At 48.4% G+C, this 27,530-nt stretch overlaps 1 protein-coding gene across 1 annotated transcript; it reads left to right on the top strand.

Annotated features, from left to right (window-relative positions):
- The first annotated feature begins 443 nt into the window (after positions 1-443).
- LOC147900136 (uncharacterized protein At5g01610-like) lies at positions 444-26,571 on the top strand. The gene is made up of 3 exons (XM_087377287.1): positions 444-1,132; positions 1,823-1,877; positions 26,123-26,571. The coding sequence occupies exons 1-3, from the start codon at positions 1,046-1,048 to the stop codon at positions 26,500-26,502; spliced, it is 522 nt and encodes a 173-aa protein (XP_087233413.1). The 5' UTR covers positions 444-1,045; the 3' UTR covers positions 26,503-26,571.
- Positions 26,572-27,530: the final 959 nt, after the last annotated feature.

Here is a 27,530-nt window from a genome sequence, read left to right as displayed (position 1 = left end):
GGTTCGTTGCTTCCAAGAACTAGGTACAATCATCTTGTGCTACAGCAATGTGTGGGTCTCAATGCACGGGTCTCCTAGTAGTATTAGGGTGTTTACAAATTAGGGTGGAAGCCCACGTGTCTTTTTCAAACGTGGATGGTGACTAGAGCCCATACGCTCTCCTCCTTTTTTTGGGCACCCATGCCCACCCAAATGCTCCCCAAATGATGGGCACTAGATTATGCTCCAATCACGCATTCCTCTTGTGTGCTAAAGAGAATCTAAAAGCTATTTTCGTTAGCCTTTTGGCAAGGAGGGCTCCCACAGTGTGTGAAGGGATTGTGAGATGGTGCCCACAATCCATATAGGTTGCTTGCCCAGGTTGTCTGTGGTATTCAATGGGTAGGCACATGGTGCGTTCCCACATGTATGCCAAGACGGAAGATATGCTAGTGTCCTAGCAAACCTGGCATTCTATGCCGAGACGGAACATATGCTAGTGTCCTAGCAAACCTGGCATTCGTTGGTCCAGCGGTGGGAGATGTCCAGCCTGAGACATGGAAAAGGGGAAAGCAGGCTGCACGGGCGGATTCTCGGATATTTGTCGTCGTTGTGCGAGACGTGGGAACGCGCTCTAAACAAGGTGATAGTGTGTGTGGAATCTGGAATGGCACGTGTTGTTTGGTGACATATATCGCTATAAGGACGGCTCGGCAGCCTTGGAAATCATCGAAATTGTTGGATGTTAGTGACAGAGCAAATCACCCAACAGAGCTCTTCAACGATGCATCGTTTACTCTTTCAACACCTCCCGCCAATCGAGGAGAGAAATCATTCCGGGGATGTTGATCCGGCAGTCGCAACATTCGAGCTCGGTTTTGGGCTGCTCATTCCAGTACGGCTGCTCTGCCTTGGCTTCGTGAGCAGTGGAGTCCTCCAGAATTCTAGGCTGGCACTTCACAGAACAGAGATTTGTCTCGTAATTTCTGCCAATTCCCCTTGTTGGCTGAGGGCGTTTCAATACCAGGAAACACTTCCAGGAATTGGGCTGCGGTGATTCGGATTTATGGAAAGCTTTCTCGCGCGAGGCTTATCTTTTTTCCTTGCAAGGAGGGCCAAACAGGAGGTCTCCTCCCTAGGCGAGGATATCAATGTATTGTACTGCTCTGAGCACGCCGTTTTGTTTCTGGATGCCTGATCAATTGTGGAATTCGGTTGTGAACGTTCCTTTCACTAGAAAAACACTAGTGCATTTTTCCGCCCTGTCCCATGAATATCTCGGTGGCATAGGCAACTTAAACAATCAGTGCAGACCATGTGCTCCTGTTGAGGTTCGGTTCCATATATATTGACATCTTTGGCGGCTCCATCTAGCTGATAGCAATGTTGTAGCATGCACGTCATGCATTTTGCATTGTAATAAAAACTGTGAACTCAACGCAGCAAAGCGAGATTAGGGGGCCTCTAAACGTCGTTGTAATTCTAGTGTGTACTGAAAGGTTGACTAGATTAAAGGACAAAGGCGGTCAGTCAGCGTAAGTGCGTGTGCATGTGTGTTGGGAGAGAGAGAGAGAGAGAGAGTCATCGGCCTGTACAAAAAGCTGTGTTTCATGAAGCAGTATGCACCACTTGACCTTTTAAAGAAATATCATGTTGATAGAGCTATATTCATCATGAGCCTACTGTGACATATTGCAATACAAGAGAACAGCTTTGTCTTGGGAGAGAGAATTTCGTGTAACGTTTACTGTCTGGACACTACTTTCATTTTACATTCCTAGTGTTTTGTGGCTAGTTCTTGTTATTAGTTTTAAAGCTTGATATCAATCCATTTTTTCTGCAGGCAATGTCAAGCAGTGTCGGGGAAGGGACAAGGTGGTTCTTTAACTCAATGAGAGGTCAGATTTTTAATATCTTGGTGATCATGTGCAAATAAGTTAGTGGTCTTAGATAAAATTTCCATAGAAATTTGAGTTATCATTGGATAACTTAGCCTTCATTGATCAGCATGCCTAGTTGAAGGCCTTGAGTGAACTCCCAATCACAAAAAGGGAAAATTACTGACAAACATTGATCTAATCGACCGAATATTCTGTAAACAAGAATTTAGCAAGTGTAGCTTGAATGGACTATTTTTTGATTAGCCTTCTCCTTTGGTGCTAGTCTCTTTGACATGGACGTAACCTCTAGAGTGCTGACTCAATACTAAGACCTTTGTAGAAATGGATGCTCGTGTGTGTGGGTATGTGGATATGTATGTGTAAGAGCTTTTTTCAATGCTCTTACACATACATATCTGCCCTTCACCTCCAGAGTGCTGACAGAAGCTCAGTACTAAGACCTTTGTATAAATGGATCCTCAAGTGTGTGTGGGTGAGTGGATATGCATGTGTAGATTTTCTTTACTATGGTCTACACCTAGCGTAGGTGCGGATGCCATCAATGGGGATGTCATAGTAGCAACTTCTTGCAATCTGTGATGGAGTTTATGGTTTTCGACCTTGTGGCACTATTTGTTGTGTTTTCAAGGATGAGTTCCTAGATATACATACACAGAGCCCTTCAATATTTAAAAAAAAAAGGGTATGGTCTTTCTAAGGGGGAGGCTTAAGATTGCAGGGCTCTATGAGGAAGCTATCCCTCCCTTTGTGAAACGTTCTATTTCTAATCTCTCATTCTTTCCGCAGATTCACAGACGAAATTCACAGGCGCTGGCATCCCGAATATCCTCCCAGCCTATCTCATGGATGGCATGCTCACAAATATACATAATTTCTATTTCTTCATGCCTATCCACAAGCCCTCAGTTCCCTAGATGGTTCCCTCCTGCCACATGTCATCATTTTAGACCTTTAGCTTGGTACACCATTTACCCCTCTCTTGGGGCACAAAAAAATTATTTGCCCCTTGGCATTATTACACATTTAGGTGCACCTAGGCCTGAGCACTCAGGACCACCTAGTCGATGCGAATACACCCTCACCTAGGACCTTGGCAGTTACTTCTCTTGACCATTTAATTTACGCACATGAAATATTACAAAAGTCGGTCATCTAAGAGAAAATGCCTACCGATCTTTCCGAGGTCATGCTATCTCGGCTAGAGCATAACATTCCTTCCCTCTTCAAGCATCAGCGTCCTCCATGATGAAATCTGGGAACACTCTCCGTAACTGGTATACGGATTCCCAGGTAGCTTCTGATAGAGGTAGACCACGCCATGCAACCAACACCGTGGGTATCTTCCGATTGCGCACTTGCATTGTTCCTCGGCCCAGGATTCTTGTTGGTTTGCGTCTTGCATTATCCTCTATCACCTGAAACAAAACACCACCTTCGATTAGTGAGTCACCAGTATGCAAAAATTTCTTTAAACGAGAAACATGAAACATTGGGTGCACCTTACACCCCGGTGGTAATTCTAATTTATAGGCTACCTTGCCTATTCTTTTTAGAATTAACCATGGCTCACAATATCGAGGTGATAACTTAGCACACTCTCCTGCAGTCAAAGACTTAGAGTGCGAAGGAACTCTGAGAAAAACTTTTTCTCCTTAAATTCTCTATTGGATCGGTTTTCATCCACATACGCCTTAGCTCTATCCATAGCTTGGCGGATGTTAGCTCTCGCAAGTGCTAGCATCTTCCGCATCCGAACCACAAAGTTCGCGGCACTAGGCACTTTCTAAGGTATTCCAACTATAGTTGGATTCGTTGGTCTATAACCATAGTTCAGCTCAAACGGACTGAACCCTGTAGAGGAATGCTTTCTATCATTCTAACAATGGCAACCACTTGTCCCACGTATGTTGCCTCAATGACACATATGCTTTAAGCATATCCTCTAAAATTTGGTTGATTCTTTCCGTCTGACCATCCGTTTCTGGATGATCCCGACTACTCATTCCCAAATCAGTCCTTAGTGTCTCAAATACCGCAGTCCAAAAATGATCGGTAAATTTGACATCTCTGTCTGACACTATGGATTTGGATAATCCATGCAGACGAAATATGTCTAATAACAAATCCGCCACTTGCGGGGTACTAACAGATTCTCTAGTTGGAATGAAGTGAGCCATCTTGGTAAGACGATCAACCACCACAAAGATAGAATCATATCCACCTTGTGTCGTAGGCAGTCCTACAATAAAGTCCATGGAAATGCTCTCCCACTTACTTAGTGGTATCTCCAAGGGCTGTAAAAGGCCGGGTGGCTTCACCTGCTCTGCCTTACTTACTTGACACGAAAAACAACGTGTCACATATTCATGAATATGCTTTTAAAAGAAATCTCGCTTCACGAGATCATGTCTTCTCGACTCCTGGATGTCCCGCCTATGGGCTATCATGGCATTGCTGAATGACTCTTTGCCTGAGATCATTCTGATTAGGTACTACTACCTTGCCATTTCTTTTCAGCATACCATCCCTTATGGCATATCTTGCATAAGTTTGGCCTTTTCTGGATGCCAGGTCATCCTTTTCCCCGGGTTTCAATACATGAGCCTTAGGCCATAGGCTCTGGACGAACTCGTCCACCTTTTGAGTTTCTCTAATCTCGGCCATTAGAGCACCGAATCGTCAAATTAAACTCCTGCATGAGTTCTGCCCACCTAGCTTGGCGGCCTCTCAAGTCAGGTTGTTTATAAAAATGTTTCAGAGTATTATGATCAACATCCACATAAAACTCTGATCCATACAAATAATGTCTCCATGTTTTCAAAGCATGGACAATAGCATACAACTCTAATTCATGAGTTGGCCAATTCCTTTGAGAGGGAGAAAGCTTGTTGCTTTCAAAGGCTACTGGCCTTCCCTCTTGGAGGAGAACTGCTCCTACCGCGATGCCACTTGCATCGGTTTCAAGGAACAACGGCTTCTGGGGATCAACTATTTTTAACACCGGTCCTGTGACCACAGCTTGTTTTATGGTGTTAAAAATTTCCTGTTGATTCTGTCGCAATATAAAAGGTACTTTATCTGAGGTCAGATTAGTCAATGGCGATACTATTTCGGAATATCCTTTGATATGCCTTCGATAAAATTGGACAAATCCCAAGAATGATCGCAAAGCGGTCAAACTTTGAGGGATTGGTCAAGTCAGTATCGCAGCCACTTTCTTTGGATCCATTTCTACCCCCTCTGGAGTAAAATTATGAATCCTAAATATTCAAGTCTAACCATACACAGTATAGTTTTCTTCTTATTTACATAAAGACTGGCTTTCCTCAAAGTACTGAACACTATTCTTAAGTGTTCGCGATGCTCAGTAATACTTTTGCTGAACAGCAGAATATCATCATAAAATATACTACAAACTTTCCGATATATGGACGTAGTAAATCGTTCATAAGCATGATGAATGTAGCTGGAGCATTGGTAAGTCCAAAGGATATTACCAAAAATTCATAATGACCAAACTTGCTTCTAAAAGCGGTTTTATGCACATCCTCGGCTCTAATACGGATCTGATGGTAGCCACACTTAAGATCTATCTTACTGAAAATTACGGCCCCATGTAATGCATCTAGCAAATCATCGATCCGAGCCATCGGATACTTGTACTTAATAGTGATATTATTCAATGCTCTGTAATCTATACAAAGGTGAAAGGTATCATCTTTCTTGGCGAAGCAAAAGGTGAAAAATTGGGTTGAATCTGTCCCAGCTTGAGGTATTCTTCTAGTTGTCTTCGCACCTCAGCTTCCTCTGTAAAGCTTAATCTATAGGGAGGTCTATTTATAGGTTCTGCCCCCGGGATAAGCTCAATTTTATGTTGAACATTCCGCTCTAGAGGTAACCCATAAGGTAACTCATCCCTAAAACAATCAGAGAACTTCTCCGATATCTCTTTAGCCAACTCGGCCATTTTTCCATCTTGGGTAGCCTCAGTGCTAGCCGATGCATCATCAATCGACTCTACCGATGCTATACACAGACACAGAAACTCTTTTGGAGTCTTCCGAATTTCCATGGCTGAAATCAATGGTCCTTGAGGTAAATCCTTTTCACCTCGCAAAACATATTCTACCCCATTCATCTTGAACTCGTAAATATGCTTTTTCCAATCAATGGCTGGATTTTTCCAAAAATGCCAAGCCATGCCTAGGGCTATATCTGCGTGATCAAGCCTGGTCAACTCAAAGTCCAGCTTCTCAACATAGTCCTGTATTCGAAGTTCCAACTGGGTAACCCTCTGGTCCCATACTTCAGTTGAACTTCCGTCCGCCATCCTGACCGTATAAGCATAGTCAGACGGACTAGTTTTCAACTTGAGCCTCTTAATAAGCTTCGAGTTAATTACATTGTGCGTTGACCTGAGTCAAACAACACAATCACATCATGATTGGCTACTTGCCCTTTCATTTTAATTAACTCGGGCTCATCGAAAACCGTATACCCCGTTGTTGCGGGCTTTGAAAGGATGTTACCAGGTGCACCGCTTACTAACTTAGTAACAGACACACTTAACAACACAGGTACTAACCTCTGAGAAGGTCCCGCCAATTGCATCTGCATGTATTCCGCATTGGGACTCTGCTGCATTTCTGCGTCGCATTCAGATATTATCATATTGGCCGTGCGACAGTCTTTGTTTAGTAGACAATCTTTCCACTAAGCACAATCCTTCTTTTCTAACTTTTTCTTTTTGCTCAGGGGTCCTGCAACCACCCCAGAGACATCAACGATGCCTAGACCATCAGGCCCAAATCTTGCCTCCAATTCCTTCGATATGTCAGCGTTCTTATCCTCAACCACGACAATCACCAAACACTGTGCTCTGATACCAAAATATAACGATCACTATCTTTAACTCGCTTCACATCATTAGTTTAACAGTCTATCACGGAGGAGGCACACATACTTTTCTCCCAGCCAACCTTGGTGGTAGCAAAAAACTCTAGAATAATCAACAACGTGAAGGCTCAAGCTTGCAAATTCCACCAAGCCCCAATACCCTAGATGGATCTAGTATGCCACATGTCTACATTTGAGGGCATCTCCTCAATGCATCATTTACCCCTCTCTTGGGATAACATTGAAATCATTTGCCCCTTGGCACATTTAATGCATTTAGACCCCTTAGCCTCAGATCCACCTAGTCTTGTGCCATGTCACCCTCACCAAGGACCTTGACCTTGATTCCTTTCTTGATCATTTACGTGAAGCTCAAACAAATATAATACAAACGTTGATCCTTGAAAAGGAAAATGTCCACTGACCCTTCCGAGGTTATGTTACCTCAACTTGAGCGTAACAGATTAGTACCCAGAGAGTAGTATCTTAAGGGCAATTTTGGTTCGTTTGAACAATGCTGAAAATAAATGTCATCAAAGAACACATTATACAACGCACTTCTCCAACAGGTGCCTTGCAGGAAGGATAACCTCCACAGATTAATTCAATCTTATAATTGTCTTCTCTTTATGATGGCAATGTAGGGAAAGATCGTCTATGGAAACTGAGTACCATACTCTCTGTATGGATACTTTCTAAATAGAAAATTAATGATAGAAAAGATCTCCGAAAGGCACAACAGATAGTTCAGCCTGCCAAGGTGATGGTTGCTAATCAACCAATGAGCATGCATCATAAGGGAACATATAAATTTGGCAATACAATCGTCAACAAGAAAGGACTTTGGCAGCCTCATGCTGAGCTTGTATGTTTCCCTCCAAAGTGTTATGCTCTAGCCGAGATAGCATGACCTCGGAAAGATCGGTGGGCATTTTCTCTTAGATGACCGACTTTTGTAATATTTCATGTGCATAAATTAAATGGTCAAGGGAAGTAACTGCCAAGGTCCTAGGTGAGGGTGTATTGTCATCGACTAGGTGGTTTTGAGTGCTCAGGCCTAGGTGCACCTAAATGTGTAATAATGCAAAGGGGCAAATGGTTTAATTGTGCCCCAAGAGAGGGGTAAATGGTGTACCAAGCTAAAGGTCTAAAATGATGACATGTGGCAGGAGGGAACCATTTAGGGAACTGAGGGCTTCTGGATAGGCATGAAGAAATAGAAATTACGTATCTTTGTGAGCATGCCATCCATGAGATAGGCTGGGAGGATATTCGGGATGCCAGCGCCTGTGAATTTCGTCTGTGAATCTGCGGAAACAATGAGAGATTAGAAATAGAATGTTTCATTTGGTATCAGGGCCTAGGCTCATATCCTTTCAAGGCTGTGACGATCCTAGTGAAGGAAGCAAGACGTCGAACAGCGGGAATATGCATTTTTCGTAAGGTTGTAAGAAACCACATGGCAGAAAACTAAGGCCTGAATCACAAGCGTGGGCGTGTAACACAGGCGGGCAATTCTCCTTCATCCCTTGCCTCCTGGATAATTCGTTGCTTGCAAACCTTACACCAAACGATGGCGAATTCCTTAATAGCGGTGTGCGAGGTGCTAATGAAGCCTAGGGCGCATGACCCAAACCAAAGCATGCACTGCCAGATGAAAGAGGTGCATGGCGGTGCGACTGACAGAAGCCTTGGGTGATAGTGATCTCCCAGCGTAGAGCCGCTGACGAGAAAGGGAACCTTATGCTCCTGCGACAATTGATAAGCCACGCATTTTTGGTTCGGTCGATGAAAAAGCAAGAGAGAGAGAGAAGGGATTCGGAGCACCTACTTGAAAATATTTGTACAGAATGTAACTCAAAGAATGCGATGGCTGGCCACTCAAACGAGCTGTATGAAGGGAAAATTGTTTCGAAAGAGCGTGTCTTCAGTCTGGATGACGTGCGATACTTTTGTCAATTTTGAAAAAAAACACAAATCCAATCCACTTCCAACCTGCGAGTGCGAAAGCCTTAGGATTCTCAGATTCTATAGTACCTGAATTGCTATACGCTGGACGACGAGATTAGAAGGGAGCGTTTGTGGTCACATAAATAACCCGTGGGCTGAGGCTGATTCCGAAACAGAGACCAGGCTGAAAGAAGGGCGTCCGAACTCGAATTACATGGAGCTTCCAGGGAGCTGTTCTTTTCCCTTCTATACAAATTTTCAATTTGCAGTTTATTATTCCTGTACAGCAAAGGGAAATCTGAAGTGAAAAAAAAAAAAACTATTTTTCCTTTTGAAACAATGGAGGCAGAGGGACAAGATTCCAGGGTGAATCCTGGTCAATCTAGAGCGCAGTCTACACAACAAGTGTCCCATCACATAACACCTACCCTAGTGGGTAGGATTTCTGTATTAGAAGATGCCTTACAACAGATCATGAACCAACAGCTTCAAGTAAACGCTGGTGAAAATGAAATTAGAGAGATGGTACAAGCCTTGTCGGCTAGACCATCTAGAAATGAAAAGGGCAAAGCTCCAGCAGAGCCAGAGCCCAGTATACACTCATCAGAGCGTGCGAAGGTCAAGGTACCTAATATTGCTAACTATAGACTGGAAAAGTATGCTGGTCGGATGACCGAGCGCAGTTCTGATGTGATCGAGGTTTGGTTACACAAGTGGGAAGAAGCCTTCGCCATTTGTGAAATCAGATCTAATCTAAAGAAAATCCGCGAGACCACTCACCTGTTTATTGAGGCAGCGGATAGATGGTGGATAAAGCAACAGAAAGATTAAGTTGCCCCTACCACCTGGGAAGGGTTTAAGGCTGAATTTAAGAAACACTTTCTTCCACTTGATGAAGAGTCCCGAGCTTGGAATGCTTATAAAAACCTTCGCCAGAGAAATTTGTCGGTGGCAGAGTACACTGACAAGTTCAGGGAATGTGTTATGAAAATAACAGACCCTTTCCCTATGTCGGTTCAGTTGAAAGACTATATCTATGGACTGAACGACAAGATTAAAATGGAAGTTCGGGCTAAATATGTGACTACATTAGATGAATCTATTGCAGTAGCCCTGAACTATGAGGATGCCAGAGGCACATCTAGTGGGTTTGTGCAGGCAGGGACTCAGCATGAGTACCCGAGAAAAGGGGGATTTCAGAGGAAATGGACTTCAAAGGCAACTGTCTCGCAGCCAAGTGGCCAAACCAAGCAAGTGAAGCCGGTTGAGAGACAAGCAAAGACAAGTACCACCGTTGGGGTGAAAAGAAAAGTAACTCCAATGGCAGCCCGGGCTTGGTCAAAGAATATAGATTGGGAGTGGCTTACAGGGACTAGTTGATCTCTTCATGTAGCAGAAATATGACCATGGAGCTTTCTATGCCTTTTAAGTTTTGTTGGGGTATATGCTAGTTTATTTGCCCTCGGTATTTAAGTAATTTGAGATTGCAGATATTTCCCAAGTATAGGGAAAAGATATTCATCTTGGTTCTTAGCTAATTTTCAGTTGATGGTTACGCTTGTTTAGACACCTTTTGTGGTTATGAGATTGAAAAGCAGTTTGTAAATACAGTTTAACCCCATCGACCTAAATGGAAGTAGAAGAAGAAGCTTCTAGGTGGATCCCGTAGAATCGAGAGTCTGGTCAACCTTGCAGGTGTCGCGCTCAGCAGGCCATACACTATTTGGTAGAATTGCATTATTGGAGGATGCCTTGCAACAGATTTTAGCGCAACAGTTACAAGCAAATGTAGGGCAATCCGAGCTCAGGAAAATGGTTCATAGTATGTCTACTAGACCATCTCGTGAAGAGAAAGGTAAAGCTTCAATGGAGCCTGAATCCAGTGTTCATACGGTCGACGAGCCTAGGAGGGCTAAGGTGCCTAATATTGTCAATTATAGGCCAGAAAAGTATTATGGTCGGATGTCTAACCGTAGTTCCGATATCATAGAGACCTGGTTACACAAATGGGACGAGGCCTTCGCCATTTGTGAAATTAGGAATGATAACCCATATGTTTAATGAGGCAGCGGATCGGTGGTGGATAAAACAACAGAAAGATGGAGTGGCATCCACTACTTGGGAGGGTTTAAAAAATAATTTAGAAAACACTTCTTACCTCCTGAGGAAGCATCCCGAGCTTGGGATCAGCATGGAAATCTTCGTCAGAGAAATTTATCAGTGGCGGAATATACTGATAAGTTCAGAGAAAGTGTAATGAAAGTTTATGAACCTCTACCTCAGTCAATCCAGGTAAAAGATTTTATCTTTGGACTGAATGATCGGATCAAGATGGAAGTTCGAGCTAAGTATGCGAACACGCTAGATGTGAACTATGAGGATGTTAAAGGGAACAGACCAAGTGGGTTTGTGCAGGTTGGGACTCGGTATGAGTACCCGAAGAAAATTGGGTTTAAGAAGAAGTGGATTAGCAAAGGGAGTGCCTCACAGCCTAGTGGTCAAGCCAAGCAGGCGAAGCCAGTTAAGACTCCTAAACCAAGTACCACCATTGGAATGAAAAGAAAAGTAACACCAATGGCAGCCTAGGCTTGGTCGAAGTCTTCTTTGAACCCAGAGCAAAGAGAAAAAGTGAGGAGAGAAGGTTTGTGTTTTGGATGCCTTCAGTCTCATCAGTGGAAAGATTGTCCACGAAACAAGGATCGTCGGATGGTTGAGATGGTGATCTTAGAATGCGACATGGAAATGGAGGGAAGTCCCAAAGCAGAACAGATGCATATTCAGCTAGCGGGATCTTCTCAAAGGTCAGTATCTGTTTTGTTATGTGTGTCTGTTGCTAAGCTAGTAACTAGTGCACCTAATAATGTCCTGTCAAAGCCCGCAGCAATAGGGTATACAGCCTTTAATGATACGGAGTTAATTAAGATGAAGGGGCAAGTAGCTAATCATGACGTCATTGTGTTGTTTGACTCTGCGTCAACGCACAATGTAATTAACTCCAAGCTTGTAAAGAGGCTGAAATTAAAGACTAGTCTATCTGACTATGCATATACAGTTAGAATGGTAGATGGAAGTTCAACTGAAGTATACATTTGCTGGCTTTTGCATAAAGCGGAAGCAACCTCAAAATTTCCAGCAAAAGTTTGACTCGTCCAATGTGCCATGTTTGTTCCTTGCTGTAAATGAGGATGTAATCAAAGAAAACTAGCACACATCGGAAGAGAAATGGCTGCAATATTTTGGTCATGAGTGCCTGGAAGATGGCTGGGTGCATTAGTCGACCCAAGTGGCATTACCTTGAACTCATATAAGCCGCATTCTGTGCGGAAGGCTGTCTTGTGCTCATCTCCCTCTTTCACTCTGATTTAATGGTTGGCCGACATCAAATCTATCTTCGTGAAGAATTGAGCACCCTTGAGTTCTGTAACAAAAGGGGTACTTTGTTAGCCTTCTAATTCGCTTTGTACTTTGTACTTTATACTAGAGGCTTTTAAATTGATGCCACGTGGCAGTTTTGGGGTACCATCCCATAGGTAAAGTTGTGAATCAGCCTGCCCTACCCCCCCCTCCCTTCTCCCGGCGGCCCCATTTGTACTCAGCTTTGAATATACGCTATTATAATGCAAAATGGGATTCAACAGCTATAGCCTCTAGCTATTCTAACATGGATCTAACTCTTCCTATCCCCTCGCAAGTCCCTGTTGTAAGTCCAGCCACTGACTAACTCTCTCTCTCTCATATTCTCCAACTTTATGAATGTTGGGTGCAGGAAGCAATGGAAATGGAGTGGAATGCAAGGGAGCAAACAACAAGCTGAAGCAAACGTGAGTGCTTGCAAATGGATAATGAGAAATTACAAAGGGGTGGCCTATATGGCCCTAAAGTCAACCATATGGTTGACCAATGAAGTCAACCTAAGGGTTGACTAAGTCCTAAGACTAGCCTACAAGGCCATACCAGGGCTAAGTGCATGGTAGGACTGAAGTATCTTGGATACATCTCAGGTATACCTGGAAACTATATCATGGTTGCACATATTCATCCAAGATGGATATAGCAACCTATGACAATACAGGGAGATCAACATCACGTAACAACTGGCGCTAAGTGTAAGGCATGTCGAAAAGCCTCAAACTTGGGCCGTGATAGAGCCTTTGTGAAGAGATCTTCTAAGTTGTCCTCCGTGGGAACATAAGACAACTGTATGTCTCCAGCTGACAGTCTTTCTCGAACATAATGATAATGAACCTCAATGTGCTTTGTACGCGCATGAAACACTAGGTTTCTCGCAATAGCCAAAGCACTCTGGTTGTCAGCTTAGATGGTAGTAGAAGTTGATTGGCTGATGTCAAGATCTGCGAGTAGCTTATGCAGCTAGACATAGTCTATTGTAGCTGTGAAGGCTGCCTATATTCAGCGTCACAACTGGAAGTAGCAACTATAGGCTACTTCTTGCTTAGCCATGAAATGCATGAAGATCCAAGCATGAAACAGTTGCCACTATGGGACACTCTTGTGTCATAACAACCCGCCCAGTCACCGTCCGTGAAAGCATGTAAGACCAGTGGAGACTCATCACCATAGAACAGTCCCAAATTTTGTGTGGCCTTCAAGTAACGGAAGACCCGCTTCACTGCTTGCCAATGTTGCGTACTAGGCATGTGCATGTACCTGCTCAACTGAGAGATGGCATATTGAAGATCAGGCTGGGTGTCACACGGGGATGTGATGGCGAAGTGATTAAACTAACCGCCACTGAATTTGGCCTAGGAGTGCCAGGCTAGGGGCATTAATTAATGTCCAAAGGGTACCTATGATTAAATGTGCAACAAGTGTAACTCCTAGTGCTATTAGCTTGGTCCTCTTCACTAGGGTCATTGGTTTTGTTTACTAGGGTCACAGGTTCTATACACTAGGGTCATGACTTAAAAAGTGACCCCCTAGGGGCATTAAATTCCCACGTCCAATTTGCCATGTGTCCTGAGTGTGTGTATGCTTGACTTGTGGCGCCTGTGTGTGCCATCTGGAAGCACCTGGAGCCCTACCCTATCCTACCCTACTGTTTTGGGTCTTCATCCCTACCAGAGAGTCTTTAAAAGAGAGTGGCAGATTTTTGGAGCTCTCCCTTTGCTGGCTGAAGACATTTTTGAAGGTTTCTCCGAACAGATCTTCTCCCGTTGGTGTTTTCTGCTGCTGGCATGCTCCCTGGGCTTGGCTGTCCCCATTCTAGGCCTTTTTTGAAGCTTTTCTCGACATCCTTCATGACAGAATGCTTCCTTTCATTGTCTGAGGCCATATTCCTAGACGCCTCTCTCCTGGCTCCTGTTTGGTGCTATGCGCACTGAAATATGAGGTTGCTGTGAGCTGGAATCCTCACTTTGGTGGATGAATTCATGGCGGATTTATTGCTGATTGCTGGACAACTTCTCTTGTGACTTTTTGGGGTGTTGGAAGGCAGTCAAGGACAACTCCCTCCTGCCAGAGTCTGCTATTTGCTGGTCGACCATCCTTTGAGGCTATTTCGAGCTGAAACAGGCTCCATCTGCTGGTGGAACTCTTATCTTTTTTTTTGCCGAAAAAACAGTGCTAATTATATTACTTCGAGAACAAGATACAAGAGGTCAGCTTATAGCTGACGGGCTGCGTTCACAAACCGGACGCAGCCCAAAAGGTAGCATAATAGATCATACTCTCACGGAGGGATATGCTGAGTGTGAATGAACAGCCATCGGGGTGGTGAGTAGTGCCACCGAAGGCCCTGCGTAGTCTGCTCGAAGAAGAGGCTCTGTGTGTCCCAAGCCTGGAGGAAGCGTCTCCGCTTCTCCTGACCGGCCCGGGAGTCTCCCTGAATCTGGTCCCACTGGCCTCTGAGGGTATGAATAATCTCACTCCAAATCTCCGCCATGATCTGGGCAGTCGATAAGGAGGTGCCACCGAGGATCTGCGCGCAGCGCGAGGTCCAGATGTGCCATCCTGTAATGCTGCTGATAATCTCCCAGACTGGCTGCCTCTCCCGAACTCCTGTATCAGCCTCTGCTAGGTGCTGTGGGATACCCTCGAGCGGCCCCCACGTCCCCTGTGTGATAAGGAAAGTGGGGTCCTGCTGGCATGCCTCGAACAAGTGATGAAGACCAGGTGCGGTGCTGCACCAACAGAACGCGCCCCAAGTGATCACTCCTAGCTCTGGTGCTGCACGAGCAAGAAGCCCGAAAGTCCACCTCCACACTTCCTGGGCGCGCGTGCAGCTCCACAGGCAGTGTTTTGGTGACTCCTCATCCGCATGGCAAATCTGACAGCAACCGTCCTGGCCTATCTGCCTCAACCAGCTCCCCACTGGAAGACCTTTGTGGGTAAGGAGCCACAGGAAGTATGAGATCTTCCGCGGCCGCCAGCTCTCCCACAAGGCCTTCCAGAATGCCTGCAAAAAGAACCTGGAAATACCCTGTGCGTACCAGCTAGGACGCTGGGTGGGGGGGCGGCTCTGCATCCTCCCGAGAACTCGCTTGCCCAGAGTCGTGCTGTAAGCGAAGAAGGAAGTCGGCCCCTGTCCTGTCACAATCTCTGGCCACCACCACTCTCCTGGGTCCCACTCAAGTTCTGACAAGGCCCGCCCCTCCCAGAGCCAAAGACGCCAAAGCTGCAACTGGTCCTGCTCGATACTAGGGTCGGTATGCCAGACCTTCCCCAGAAGGCCTACGACCCTAACCCTCTGCCACGGGAGTAGGGGGTCGATGAGCGCATCCTCTCTCCTGAGTCGTCCATCCCCTGAAACCGCGAAGAAGGCGATAGAGGAGTCATCCAAACGTCCTGCGACCACCAGTGGGATGCCACGGGGGGTGAACTGTCCCAGCCAGTGGGTGTCTCCAGGCATGAGGACTTGAGGCTCAGGTGGAGCCAACCAAGCGGCTGGGATCGCACCGTCGATCTCCGTGCGTCTCGCCTGGACTCCGCGTGCACCTCCAGCTGCGTCTGCAAGATCGGCCATCTCCAGATGTCTGTACGTATCCCTCCAAACTCGAAGGGACCGGGCTGGCCCCCTCATCCAGCCGTCCCACCTGATATGTGATCTCTCCCCCAACTGAAGGCCCTCGGCGTCTCTGACCTGCCCATTCCAGACGAGCGGCTGGCGATCGATCTCCTCCTGACAGCTGGGCTGGGACTGAATGAGACTGAGACGGAGCCGCCTCCAAACCATGAGGAGGCTACGAACGAGTGGGGAGCGGGGCTGAGTGAGCGGGGCGGAAGTGAAGATCCACCTGAAGGACGGTAGCCACTCTCCACCTCGGCGCGGGACACAAGAGCCGACTCCCTGCTGAAGTAACATCTTCCACGTCTGCCCCCCTGGGGTCAAACCGCGGATGATAAGCTTGCCTAACAAGGCCTGACTCTGAAGCTCTGGATCAATGACCCCCAGACCACCCTCAGCCTGCGGAAGAATGACTGTCTGCCAAGCAACCCTGGCTCTGGTATGTCTATGCCCATCCTCCCCAGACCAAAGAAAGTTCCGAACCAACCTCCTGAGCTGTGCCACGCTGGATCTCGAGAAGCACCAACAGGAAGCCACATACCAAGCCGTGGCTAGAAGGACCTGGTTAACTACCAAAGCACGACCTGCAAGGAAAAGCTTAGCAGTGCTCCAGAAAGCCAGCTTCCGTCGGATGGAATCTAGCACCGGGAGAAACTGCTGAGCTGGCGTAATGTCTAAGCCAACCTGGAAGCCAAGGTATCTAGCTGTCTGTCCACGTGGAATCCATCTGAAGCCCAGAAATCGCCCCCACTGAGAACACGCCCCCGGGTCTGTGAGAAAACCAACTGATTTGTTCCAGTTGATTTTCGCACCAGCGGCCGAGCAGAAAACCTCCAGGGCCATCCGCACCCTCTCTAGCATCCTCTCATCGTCCTGGACATAAAGGGCTGTATCATCTGCGTACTCTGAGTCCAGAAGCTCCGTGTCCTCCCGGAGTGGAAGGCGAACGCCCCTGAGCCCTGTGGACCTCGCCCGAAGGTAGTAAGTCATGGCCTCGGCGAAGAAGAGAAACATATAAGGAGCCAGGGGACAGCCCTGACGTACTGATCTCTCCAAGCTGAATCGCTCACCCATCCTGCCTCCAATGATGACTCTGCTGGACGCTGTCCTGTACAAAGCTGAGATACCCTGAATCCAGCCTGCCGGGAAACCTAGCCGCTCCAGAGTCCCCTCCAAAAAGGACCAATCCACGCGATCGTAGGCCTTCTCGAAGTCGAGAAGTAAAATGGCAAGGTGTGATCCGCTGTACTGAGCCCACTCCGCCGCCTCTGAAAAGGTGAAGACATTATCCAGGATACTGCGATCCTGGACAAAGCCTGTCTGAGTGTCATGGACGAGGTCTGGAAGTAGAGGTCGAACTCTGGCACTGATCATCTTGGCGAGGATTTTGTAGGCAGTGGTAAGGAGAGTGATCGGACGCCACTGGCGGATCTCCTGTCTATCTCCTCCCTTCGGGATGAGGCAAATCAGTCCCGAGGAAAGGCTCTCTGGCATCTGACCACTGCTGAAAATCCCCTGCAGAGCTGCAAGGAGGGGCTGATGGATCTGGTCCCAGAAGGAGGTGAAGAAAGCTCGGGATAGCCCATCCTCACCTGGGCATTTCTGCCCATGAATGGCCATCAAGGCCTCCAACATCTCATCCGAGGTGAACGGCGCCAACAACGTCGCCTGCATGCTAGGCTGGACAAGGGATGGAATGTGCCTCCACACCTCCTCACGGTCACGACTAGCACGAGGGGCAAGTGGCTCCTGCTGGAAGAGGGTCCTGTAGAAGTCAGTGGCCAACCCCAGGACCTCCCCCGGGTCCGTAACAATGTGACCATCCGCTGTCCTGAGACTCCGTAGCTGATCCCCTGCAGCTCTCTGGCCGTGTGTCCTGAAGAACTCCCTGCACATCCGGTCACCCTTCCGGGCCCAGAAGGAGAGAGAGGCGTGATAGGAGAACTCGGAGCGACGCTGGAGGGTCTCCTCCAAGAGGGCTCTGGCTCGAAGGGCCTGGATCCGAAGCTCCTCCGAGCCCGGGGAAGACTGCTGAAGTCGCTGAATGGAGGCGAGGTCCCTCCGAAGAGCTCTCTCTCTGCCCCACCAATCCTGTCGAACCTGTAGGGCTGCGAGCTGGCAGATCTGGCTGGACTCCTGCAGAGCCTGCGCGACCGAGTCTACCAGATCCACGCCCTCCCCCCAGTCTCTGTCCCAAAGACTGCAAATGCTGCTACGAACGTCCACCCTCGAGAAGATGGAATCGGGAATCCTGCATGATCGGGGGGGGAGAGTCTGGGCTGCCGAATCTAATGAAAGGAGCACAGGCGCATGGTCGGAGAGTGTCGTCCCTGGAACAATGCCCGCCTGGCCACCTCTGCTGATGGCCCAATCACTGACATAAAACCTATCAAGCCGCTCCAGGAGTCTGCCTCCTTCCCTGCGGAAGCCCCAAGAGAAGTCCAGGCTCCCGTGCCAACGCCGGAAGGACGGGTCTCTCCAACTGTCCCTCCCTCCTGTCGCAAAGATGAAAGAGTCCCAAGCTGACTGCTCTGTCTGAGCCATACCTGTGAACTCCGGATCTCTACCCTGCTGGTCCTCCAAGGTCTCCAGGTTGTTGAAGTCTCCTCCAACAATCCAGGAATCCATGTCTGGAAGAATCCCTGTAAGTGTCCTCCAGAAGGTGGCTCTGCAACGGAGGTCTGTGGGAGCATAAATGTTGAGGATTCCTATCTTGGATCCCTCCAAATTCAGGCCTACCCAAAGGGCTCGGCCTGGGATCAACGTGCCGTGACCGAAAACTATCTGAGCTAACTGCTCGCACACGGAGGTACAGACCCCCCCGCTCCTCCCCTGTGCGCCGATCGAAGGCTCCCAATAAGTGTAGGAGCGTCCAGGGAGAACCTTCCCGCAGCTGCGGGCATGAGCCGCAGAAAGCTTGTGCTCCTGGAGCAGCAGTACATCCAATCGACCAATCACTGCAGGCTGAAGTTCCTGACGCAAAATGAGCTTCCTGGGACCACGGGTGCTCGAAGAGTGAAACCCGTTCACATTCCAGGATACGAGGTGTAGGCTCATGGAGAGGGATGGGGGGCTGCGAACAGCTGTCTGCTCGCAGTCGAAGTCGAAGAAGAATCAGACATATCGGAGTGGAGGCGCTGCCGCTTGTGAGAAGGTTTGGAGGGGGAGACGGGGTCGTCCTGCCCGTTCTTCAACACCTTCAGCAATGGCGAGAGGCCTCTAGTGCCATGAGCAAATGCTTTCTCGAGCCAGCTCGAGATCTCTGAAGTGGTCATCCCGTAGAAGGTTCGGAGTTTCTGTTGGGACCAAGCTCTGACATCCTGGGGAAGAGGCCATGCCAGGGGGGGTCTGAGGATCACGATCAATCGGAAACGTTTGGCAGCGCAACGCCACCGCAAGCGCACATCGCCCTCGGACCACTGAGTCTCGAGGAGCTGCCCACCGGACGGGCCTATCCAGGAGCAAATCTGGGCGTGTGTCTGCTCTCTGAGAGCCTCCCACACCGAGTCGTCTGTCTAGGTCTCGGTGCCATCGCTGAGGAACGTGAAGGCGAAGCTAGGGCCATCCCTGGGAGCCAAGGCAGCAATCTTCCCATCCGCCCCTTTGCGGAGCATGAAGATACTAATGTCGAGACAAGTCGGGAAGGTCCCAAGGTCGGCCACATCCAGGTAGTCCCAGGGGCCAGATCTGTAAAAGTCTCGAGGGAGCTCTCTCTCCTGGAGCTGAGACCCAGCTGAGTCTGCCACTGAGGGGCTAGCGGGAAGGGAAACCTGCTCCACTGGTGGTACAGACTCCGGGTGTCCTACAAGCGGGGGGGGAGGGGGAGGAGGCTGCGGGATAGGCGACTCGGGCTCCACGGAGGCGACTGGCGGAGAAGGTGGAGGAGGTGGAACGGAGGCTGCACTCGGCTGGGAAGGCGACGGTGCAGCTAACTCTGTAGGAGGGGCGAGGGGAGCAGGGGGGGGAGGGGGATGGGGATGCATTTGGAACTGGGGCTGAGGGGGAGGGGGAGGGGACTGAGGGAAAGGAGGCGGGGGCTGAAACTGCGGGGCGGGCGAAGGGGGGGGGGGAAACTGGGGAGAAGGCGGGGGGGTGGGAGAGAGGAGGATCTGAGGCTGTGGAGGGCGGGCTGCCGTCGAAGAAGAAGCTCTCCCAGGTCCCTGGGGCATCTGCCTATTAGGTCTCTGGAGTGCTGCTGCAGGAAGGGTGACCTCTGCCTCCTTGCCTTTATCCGAAATCTTCTTATTCTTTCCTCTTTTCCTTCGAACCTCGGTCCAACCGCCCACTACCTCTGGCCCAGGCTCCGACTGCCTCGGCTCCTCCTGACGTGGCTGTCCGGGGGGGGAGGTGGGGGCGGAGGGGGCGGGGGCGGGGAGGGTCGAGACGAGCTGGCAAAGCGTGGACAAGCAGCCGCCAAGTGCCCAAAGCCATGGCACCGCAGGCACTGACCTGGCTGTCCGGTGACTATCATGCTCTGGGTGATACTGCCGGCACCTGTCACGATCTCGATCACTGCAGGGAGAGTCGCAGGATCCGCCACAGCCACACGGACTCGGGGAGCTCCTGCCGTGGTCACCGCGTCGGCAAAGGTGTCGTGCATAACCCAGCCAAAATGGGAGCCCAAGTCCCTGACAATCGGCCGCAGCTCAGTAGCAAGCCCTGGAAAAACTAGTGTCACTGGGTGGCGAGGTATACGGAACCGAGTATCGAAATCCGCTGCGCTGAAACCACGGTACCACGGGACTATCATGATGATCTTCCCATCCACCGATGTGGGGGAACCGGCAATCAGATTGCTCGCAGCTTTCTCACTGGAGAGTTTGAGCCAGAAGATGCCCCTTCCCATAAGGGCCACCTCCTCAATGTGGCCATCCTCTAGCAAGAGAGTGGACTGGAGCCAGTCCCTGATGGTAGACCTGGAGGGGGAGTGTCCAATGACTCTACCGTAAACAGAGGTACGAGCAAAGTCACTGGCTACCGCCTGAACACGGGATGATTGTTGCTCTGTCAGGATAACGCGGTAGGCATCTGGAGAGGGAGGGTCCGACTGGGCCTCCGGATCCGGGCTGGGGGCCGCCATACCGCCAAGACTAACTGCAAGCTTCCGATGAAGAAAAACAGGCTGCCACCCAAGAAGGGGATGAAGCGGCGGTGGAGCCTGGAGGTGAGGCGGGCGAGGCGAAATGAAGGGTCGGAGGGGTCGAAGCGGAGGGCGGGGCGAAGGCTGCGGGATGCGGGGAGTACGGAAGGGGGCGAGAGGGCGGGGGGGGGGGGTGAAGTTGGAATGGCGGGGGTGGAGGGGTGAAGCGGGGGGGCGAGGGGAGCGGAATGAGGCGGAGGCGGGTGAAGCGAGGGGGTGAAGGAGCAGCGAGGGGGCGGGTTGGAGCGGGGTGGATGGCGAGGGAGCAGCGAGGGGCGGAATGGAGCGGAGGCGGGGCGAGGGCGAGGCGGGCTGGAGAGAAAAAAAAAAAAAAAAAAAAGGACGAGGCGAGGCGAGGCGGGATGGAGCGGAGGGGGCGGTTGGAGCGGCGGCGAGGGGGGGGTTGGAGCGGGGGCGAGGGGCGGGTTGGAGCGAGGGGGCGGGATGGAGCGGAGGTAAGGGGGCGGGATGGAGCGAGGGGGTGGGTTGGAGCGAGGGGGCGAGGGACGAGGGGCGGGTTGGAGCGAGGGGGCGAGGGGCGGGTTGGAGCGAGGGGGCGGGATGGAGCGGAGGCAAGGGGGCGGGATGGAGCGAGGGGGCGGGATGGAGCGAGGGGCGGCTGGAGCGGAGGTGAGGCGAGGGGTAGCGGGGTGCCGGCGGGGGGGGAGGAGAGGGGACGGGGGTGGAGGGCGGACGGGAGGGGTGGAGGTGGTCGCGGCGAGGGGGGGGGGGGGGAGCGAGGGGGGAGGTAGGGGCTAACGGCGAGGGGGGGAGGGGAAGCTCGCAGGAGCTCTAACGAGACTTACTTGGGCATCATTTACCTGAGTGCCTTTGGAACTCTTATCTTCTTTTTGTGCTTTGTGCAATTGCTACTCTTGCTGAGTTTTGGAAGGTTGGATGCCTTGCGATTGGCCCGGAAGAGGATTGGGGCACTGGTTGTGATATTCTCTTTGTGGGGAAGCAGTGGCAAGCCTTGGACTCAGTGATGGCCTTGATTTGTGTGGATGCATTGCTTGGTATGATGTTGGGCTATTCCGCGTGTAATATGCTTGGCTATGGAAGGGAACCAAGAGGATAGCACTGGGAGTTGGTCAATTGCACATCCACGGGTTGGCATTGCACTGGGTTGCACTTGCGGGTGAGTTCAGGAAGGAAGTCCCTTGTAATTGAACTAGCCAGTGAATAAATAAATACTGTGAGGGGCGTCAAGTGTTGGGGCCAATAGGTGTCATTGTGTATGCTTATTGAGTAGGGGCATTCTAGCCTCCCTTGTTTTTATGATTCACTGTGTATGCTTATTGAGTAGGGGCATTCTAGCCTCCCTTGTTTTTGTGATTCAGTGATGCTATGCTGTGGAATTGTATGCTCTAAGTATTGTGTTTGGGCAATGGCAATGGAACATGGTGGTTGTATTTTGGTGTTGTGAGAAAGTAGAGTAATATATACTGCCCTTTGTCAGTCAAAGGCCGGTTACAATGGTTCCATTGCCGGGACCCTTATCAAATCATCCAGAGGTGTCCTTGGGCAGCTTGGGCAGAGAAAGTATCTGCTGATTTTCCTTGGTACAGCCACCCATTGCCTTTAATATGGACCATATAAGGCTCGGTTATGATGCAGACTCAGAGTCTGAGCCAGAGCAGCAGTCAAGGGGAGCACACCTTGGAACAAGAGTGCAAGATGCAGCCCATAAAGGGCAGAATACTCAGGTTGATGTATTGGGGCAGCATGCTCCTCAGGGAAGCCAAGAACTACCACTTTTGGGGCAGCCAGCTCCACAAGTACATAACCTTGCTAGTACAATTGCATTGGGTGCAGACCCAAGCGTACAGCCAGATGATAAGATGGCTTTTGTGTTACAAGTTTTAACTCAGCTCACTCAAAGCTTTGCTGAGATTGTACATAATCCAGCTCTATTGCCGAGGGCAGTGGCACAGGCCATACAGGATCCACAAATGCAATTGGGAGAGCCACTACCAGAGCCACAGACACTTGTGGTACAGCCACTTGCAGTGCCACCAAGGCAAGGACCAAATGGGAATGAGCATGGCAGCAATGCTCAAAATATGCAGTAAGGGCAGCAAGCCCAACCACAGCATGTGGTTCAGCCAACTCACTTTGGTGGAGGATCTATATTCCAGGCCATGACCACACAGCCAGCCCTAAATCCTATGTTTTTAAATGTGGGGATACAGCCTGGAATGCAGGGAGGCAATCCTATGGTGTCTCACAATCAAGCAGTACCACTTGTGCCACCAAATCTTGCTGTGGGGAGTGTTATTCAAGCTCCAGAAGGACCCCAAGGACAGCAGCCTCCTTATTTTCAGCCCCCTGGCTATGATCATTTGGAACCTAGGCTTAAGATGAAGAATTATAAGCAGGGAGGGGAAGCAGTGAAATTTGAGACCTTCAATGGACATGCAGATAGGATGAAGGCTCTTACCTTTTTGCAGTAGTTTGACTTGGCTTATGCTGGAGGCTATTTCACAGAGTCCTCAAAAATCAAGAAGGCAGCCACATTCCTCAAAGGTAATGCGATGCAGTGGTGGTCTAACCTTCTTCTTCAAAGGCAGACACCTGCTACATGGGTTGATTTCAAGCAGGTATTCTCAGCCACATGGCTTACCACTACATTTGAAGTGGGTGTCATGACTTAGTGGCATAATTTGAATGCCAAGGAATGCAAGAACTTAGAAGACTACAATAAGAAGTTTTGGGATGCACTTCTGCTTGTGAGCTCCTATAGAACAGTCCCCGTTTCAGAGCAGGTCAAAAAGTATTGTTGTGGTCTTCCTAAAGAGTTGAGGGACTATTGCACAAAGACGCACATTTCCAGCATGTCACAGTTGATAGAGAATGCAAACATAGCTTACTCACTCATGCAGGGCGGAGTCTCAAGCTTTCAAAGCAACTTTAAAGAGGAGCACAAGAAACCGCAGCAAGCTGGAAAAGTACCTTTCAAATCAAAGTTTGTGGCAGGCCAGAGAAGAAAACAGCAGCCCTCTTCTCTCACTTCTGAAGAGAAATAAATTGTTTGCTGAAGGTAAGTGTTTCCTCTGCAAAGAGACTGGTCACAGGGCAGCAGACTGTCCTAACAAGAAGAGAAAAGAACCTGCAGCAACTCGGGCTGAGTCTAATTAGGGCACAAGAGAGGACCCCAGGGGCAAGAAACCCAAGCTAAGTGCTGGTCAAAAAAAGTTTCACCTCTCACACAAGCAAAATGTTATAGAAAGTCATAGAGCATCCTTTGGGGTAAGGGAAGTCTCTCTGAAGAGTTACAAAACAAGGATTGATTTTGGATACAGCCTGCCTGGCTTCTTTTGGGGTGAAGCTGATTATTTTGTAGGAAGGGCCAAGCTGTTGGAAAGGTCACCTCCCCATGTGTAAGCCTCCATATGAGGAGACCATGGGGGGGGGGGGTGAACCTAGTGTTTGAGAGAAGGCCACATGGGCAGCACTATGGCTGCCATGGGGGCAGAGATAAGAGAAAGAAAAAAGAAAGAGGAGGGGCTGTCAAACGGGCAGCACCTCGCATCAAAAGAAGAGAGGAGGGTACCTGGCAGATCTGCAGGAGCATAATGCGGAGCAGAGGACAGCATCAGGGACCCAAGAGAAGAGGCGTTTCATTGTGGGGTGTGCAGCAGCAAAGGCGCACATGTGCGGGGCAGGATTGGGGCCTGCACAAGGGCCTGTGGATGCTGGGACAGCTGCAGCAAAGGGCAGCCTAGCAGCAGCCCAAAAGGGCCTGGCTAGGGACCCTTTATAGGGCTGGTTGCACCAGCCAACCAAGTTGGCCAGGGGGAGGAAGAGAACCGACCAGCAGTTGGCCATCTAAGGCTGCTGGGTCGGTAGGTTTTCCCAGCCCTTGGGGAGCCTATAAAAGGAGAGGCCTCAGGCCTCATTTCATCACTTGGAGCAGCAGTTCAGGGAGCAGAAGGAGCAGCACAACAGCCACCTGTGGGCCTCTATCCAGGAGGATTCAAGTGGGCTGTAGAGCTGCAGATCTAGCTCAGAGTGCTGCCCACCTAGGCTGGTGCAACTGCCTCTACTTTTTCCTTGACACTTTCCGGCAGGTTTTTGACCCTGTGATTGCTCATTTCAAGAAGAATCACAAGGGTAAAAAACACCTTCATTTTATTGATGTTGATGTGGTTCCTTTTTGCAAGCAAATACTTTCACCATGGCAGATATCCTACTGGATGCCCCCTTGGTGATTTCACTTTTCCAGTTTTCGGTTAGCCTCTTGGCTTTTTCCAGGGTGCCACTATCACAATGACAGTAGCTCTTTTACATCTGACTCATGCATTTTCCGGTAAACCCTATGTGGTTAGTATGTTCTTGGCCAACTTATTGTCCATTTCCAAAATTTTACTCGTTGTCTCAGAGTTTCCTTAAGGCACACACCCAGTTGCTTGGATGGTTGGTTCTTAAGGACTGTTTGGCTGAGGTCATTGCTGTGGTACCTTTTCGTTTACTTTTCCCTGATATGCATGTATGCTCTTCATTTTCTCTCTCTACTATTGGGCAGATTCTACAGATTCTTGCCTCTCTGGGAATTTTTTATCTGGCCCATCTACCTTTTTCTACCTCTAGATTGTGGGAGCTGGTTCATTCTGCAGATTATGCTTCTTTTGAACATTGAGATATGTCTCTGAGATATTCCTGCATTCCGTATTTCTCCATCGGGTTTCTTTCTCGCTCGTAGAATTCTTGTTATTCCCGGGTCTTGCCATAATTTCTGTAGCATTTTCTGCCTGACTAGCTCTCTGATTTCCCGTTCTTGCTCTGGGATATCTACAGCATGTAGCCCCCGTCTCTCTATCTATTTGATTCTCTCTCTATGACAACCTGAATTTCTTGTCGTCTCCATGGCTCTGTACGGGAGTATACTTGGGTCTATCTTCGTTACCTTGTGAAGATATGTTATGTATTGTCACAGAGCTTCCCCTTCAAGCATTATCATCCTCTACTATAGGGGATTTGCACTTTGATTCCCAGCTCTCCTATGAAAAACGTTTTGTGGATTGTTTCTATTCTTTTCCAATGTTCTTTGGAAGTCCAAGTACCCAAGCTGGGCATCCATAGAGGACCACTATTTGAATGGCTCATTTCCCAGCTCCATATATGTGTCTTTTTTAGTTTGTTTTTGGAAGCTATAGGGATATCAGACCCCCCATAAGTCTTCTCTCCACACATGTGTTCCACTTGTAATTGTTCTTTCTGCTGTCTATGCAGGGAAAGTGCAGACTTCTTTACCAGAGTTATTAAATTCATTCGGGTTGCCTCAAGGACTCTTTCCCAGGAACGCAACACACTATGAATTTGATGAAGCAACTGGAATTCTAACTGTTTTCATGCCTTATATATGTGAAGTTGGATTCAAGGATTCTTCTATCATAAGATATGCAAGAAGTGTTACATGTCTCCTTACACAAGGAAAATTAACAGGAATAGAAGGAATGAAGACAAAGCTGCTGATTTGGGTGAAAGTCACATCTGTAAGTGTAGAAGATCCTGCAGCAAACAAGCTGTTTTTCACTGCTGGTATTAAGAAGGCCAGGCCAGCAGACGCTTATGAAGTCCTTCGTGATGGGATTCAGTCAGAGCAATTCTGATATTTTTGATGTGTTGGATCAGTTTGGATGTTGTTCACATGTACTTTTTTTTCTTCACTCTTTCCTTATGCTGTGTTTCAAAATGTTCAATTCATGCTCCTTAAAGCTTGTTTTTGAATGAGTATGAAAGTTACCAAGTGTATTTCAATCTTTTATCAGCCACGTTAGGCAGTTTTCCAATCCTGTCTTGCCATCCTCTCGAATTGCACATATAACATGGGAGGATTCAAGAATGCATGTTTCAAGAATGCATGATTCAAGAATTCCTCTTGGCATGATTCAAGAATGCATGATTTTAGATTATAACGGATCATTATAGGGATTTGAAGGAGCCTGATAAATCTTTGGAATTAATTCTCCATGGTAGATACAACAAATCATACGATATTGAATCATACATTTCTTCTTTCAAATCCTTAGGCAGATGCCTGATGTGTAGAAAATTTGTTTCTTTTGATCCAGGCCATCAGTAATAATAAAATCGAATTTGTCCACAAACTTGTAACTTTGTTTCTATTGCGTTGCTATTTTATGCCTTGTGTGATCGAATACAATATCCAGTTCTACTGCTCAAAACCTAAATAAGTGGGTTCTGCCATATTGGATGGATTTGTGCATAGAAATTTCTATCGTTTGTCAAGTTATCACAATGTTCCTATTGGTGATCTTCACAATGGAAAATATCTTCTATCAAGAGTTTGCTTTCACAATTGTTGAGTATATTTCATCTACTTGACACATAGGTAGGCAATTGTCTTATTGACATTTTCAATTATTGTACCAATACATGAGATGATGGTGCTTCTTGTTGAAGGTTTATCCCAACTCTTTATGATGATTGTGCTCACACATGGATGCCTAGCCATTTTGTTGTTGAGGGTGATTCCTTTTAGAGGCCTAAGCGGATTGAAGGTAATTGAAGGCTTATCCAACCTAATACATATGGTTCTTTATGATTGAGACATCACTTTGCAAGGAAAAATAACGAAGTGGTTGCTTAAGGCTCACTTCCACATGTATTAGAATAA

This window comes from Dipteris shenzhenensis, chromosome 7 (genome assembly GCF_047967505.1).
Source record: "Dipteris shenzhenensis isolate YYH24624 ecotype China chromosome 7, Dip_SZ_1.0, whole genome shotgun sequence".
NCBI lineage: Eukaryota > Viridiplantae > Streptophyta > Polypodiopsida > Gleicheniales > Dipteridaceae > Dipteris > Dipteris shenzhenensis.
The sequence above is the reverse complement of the archived record's forward strand: the minus strand, read 5'-3'. Positions and strand labels throughout refer to the sequence as shown.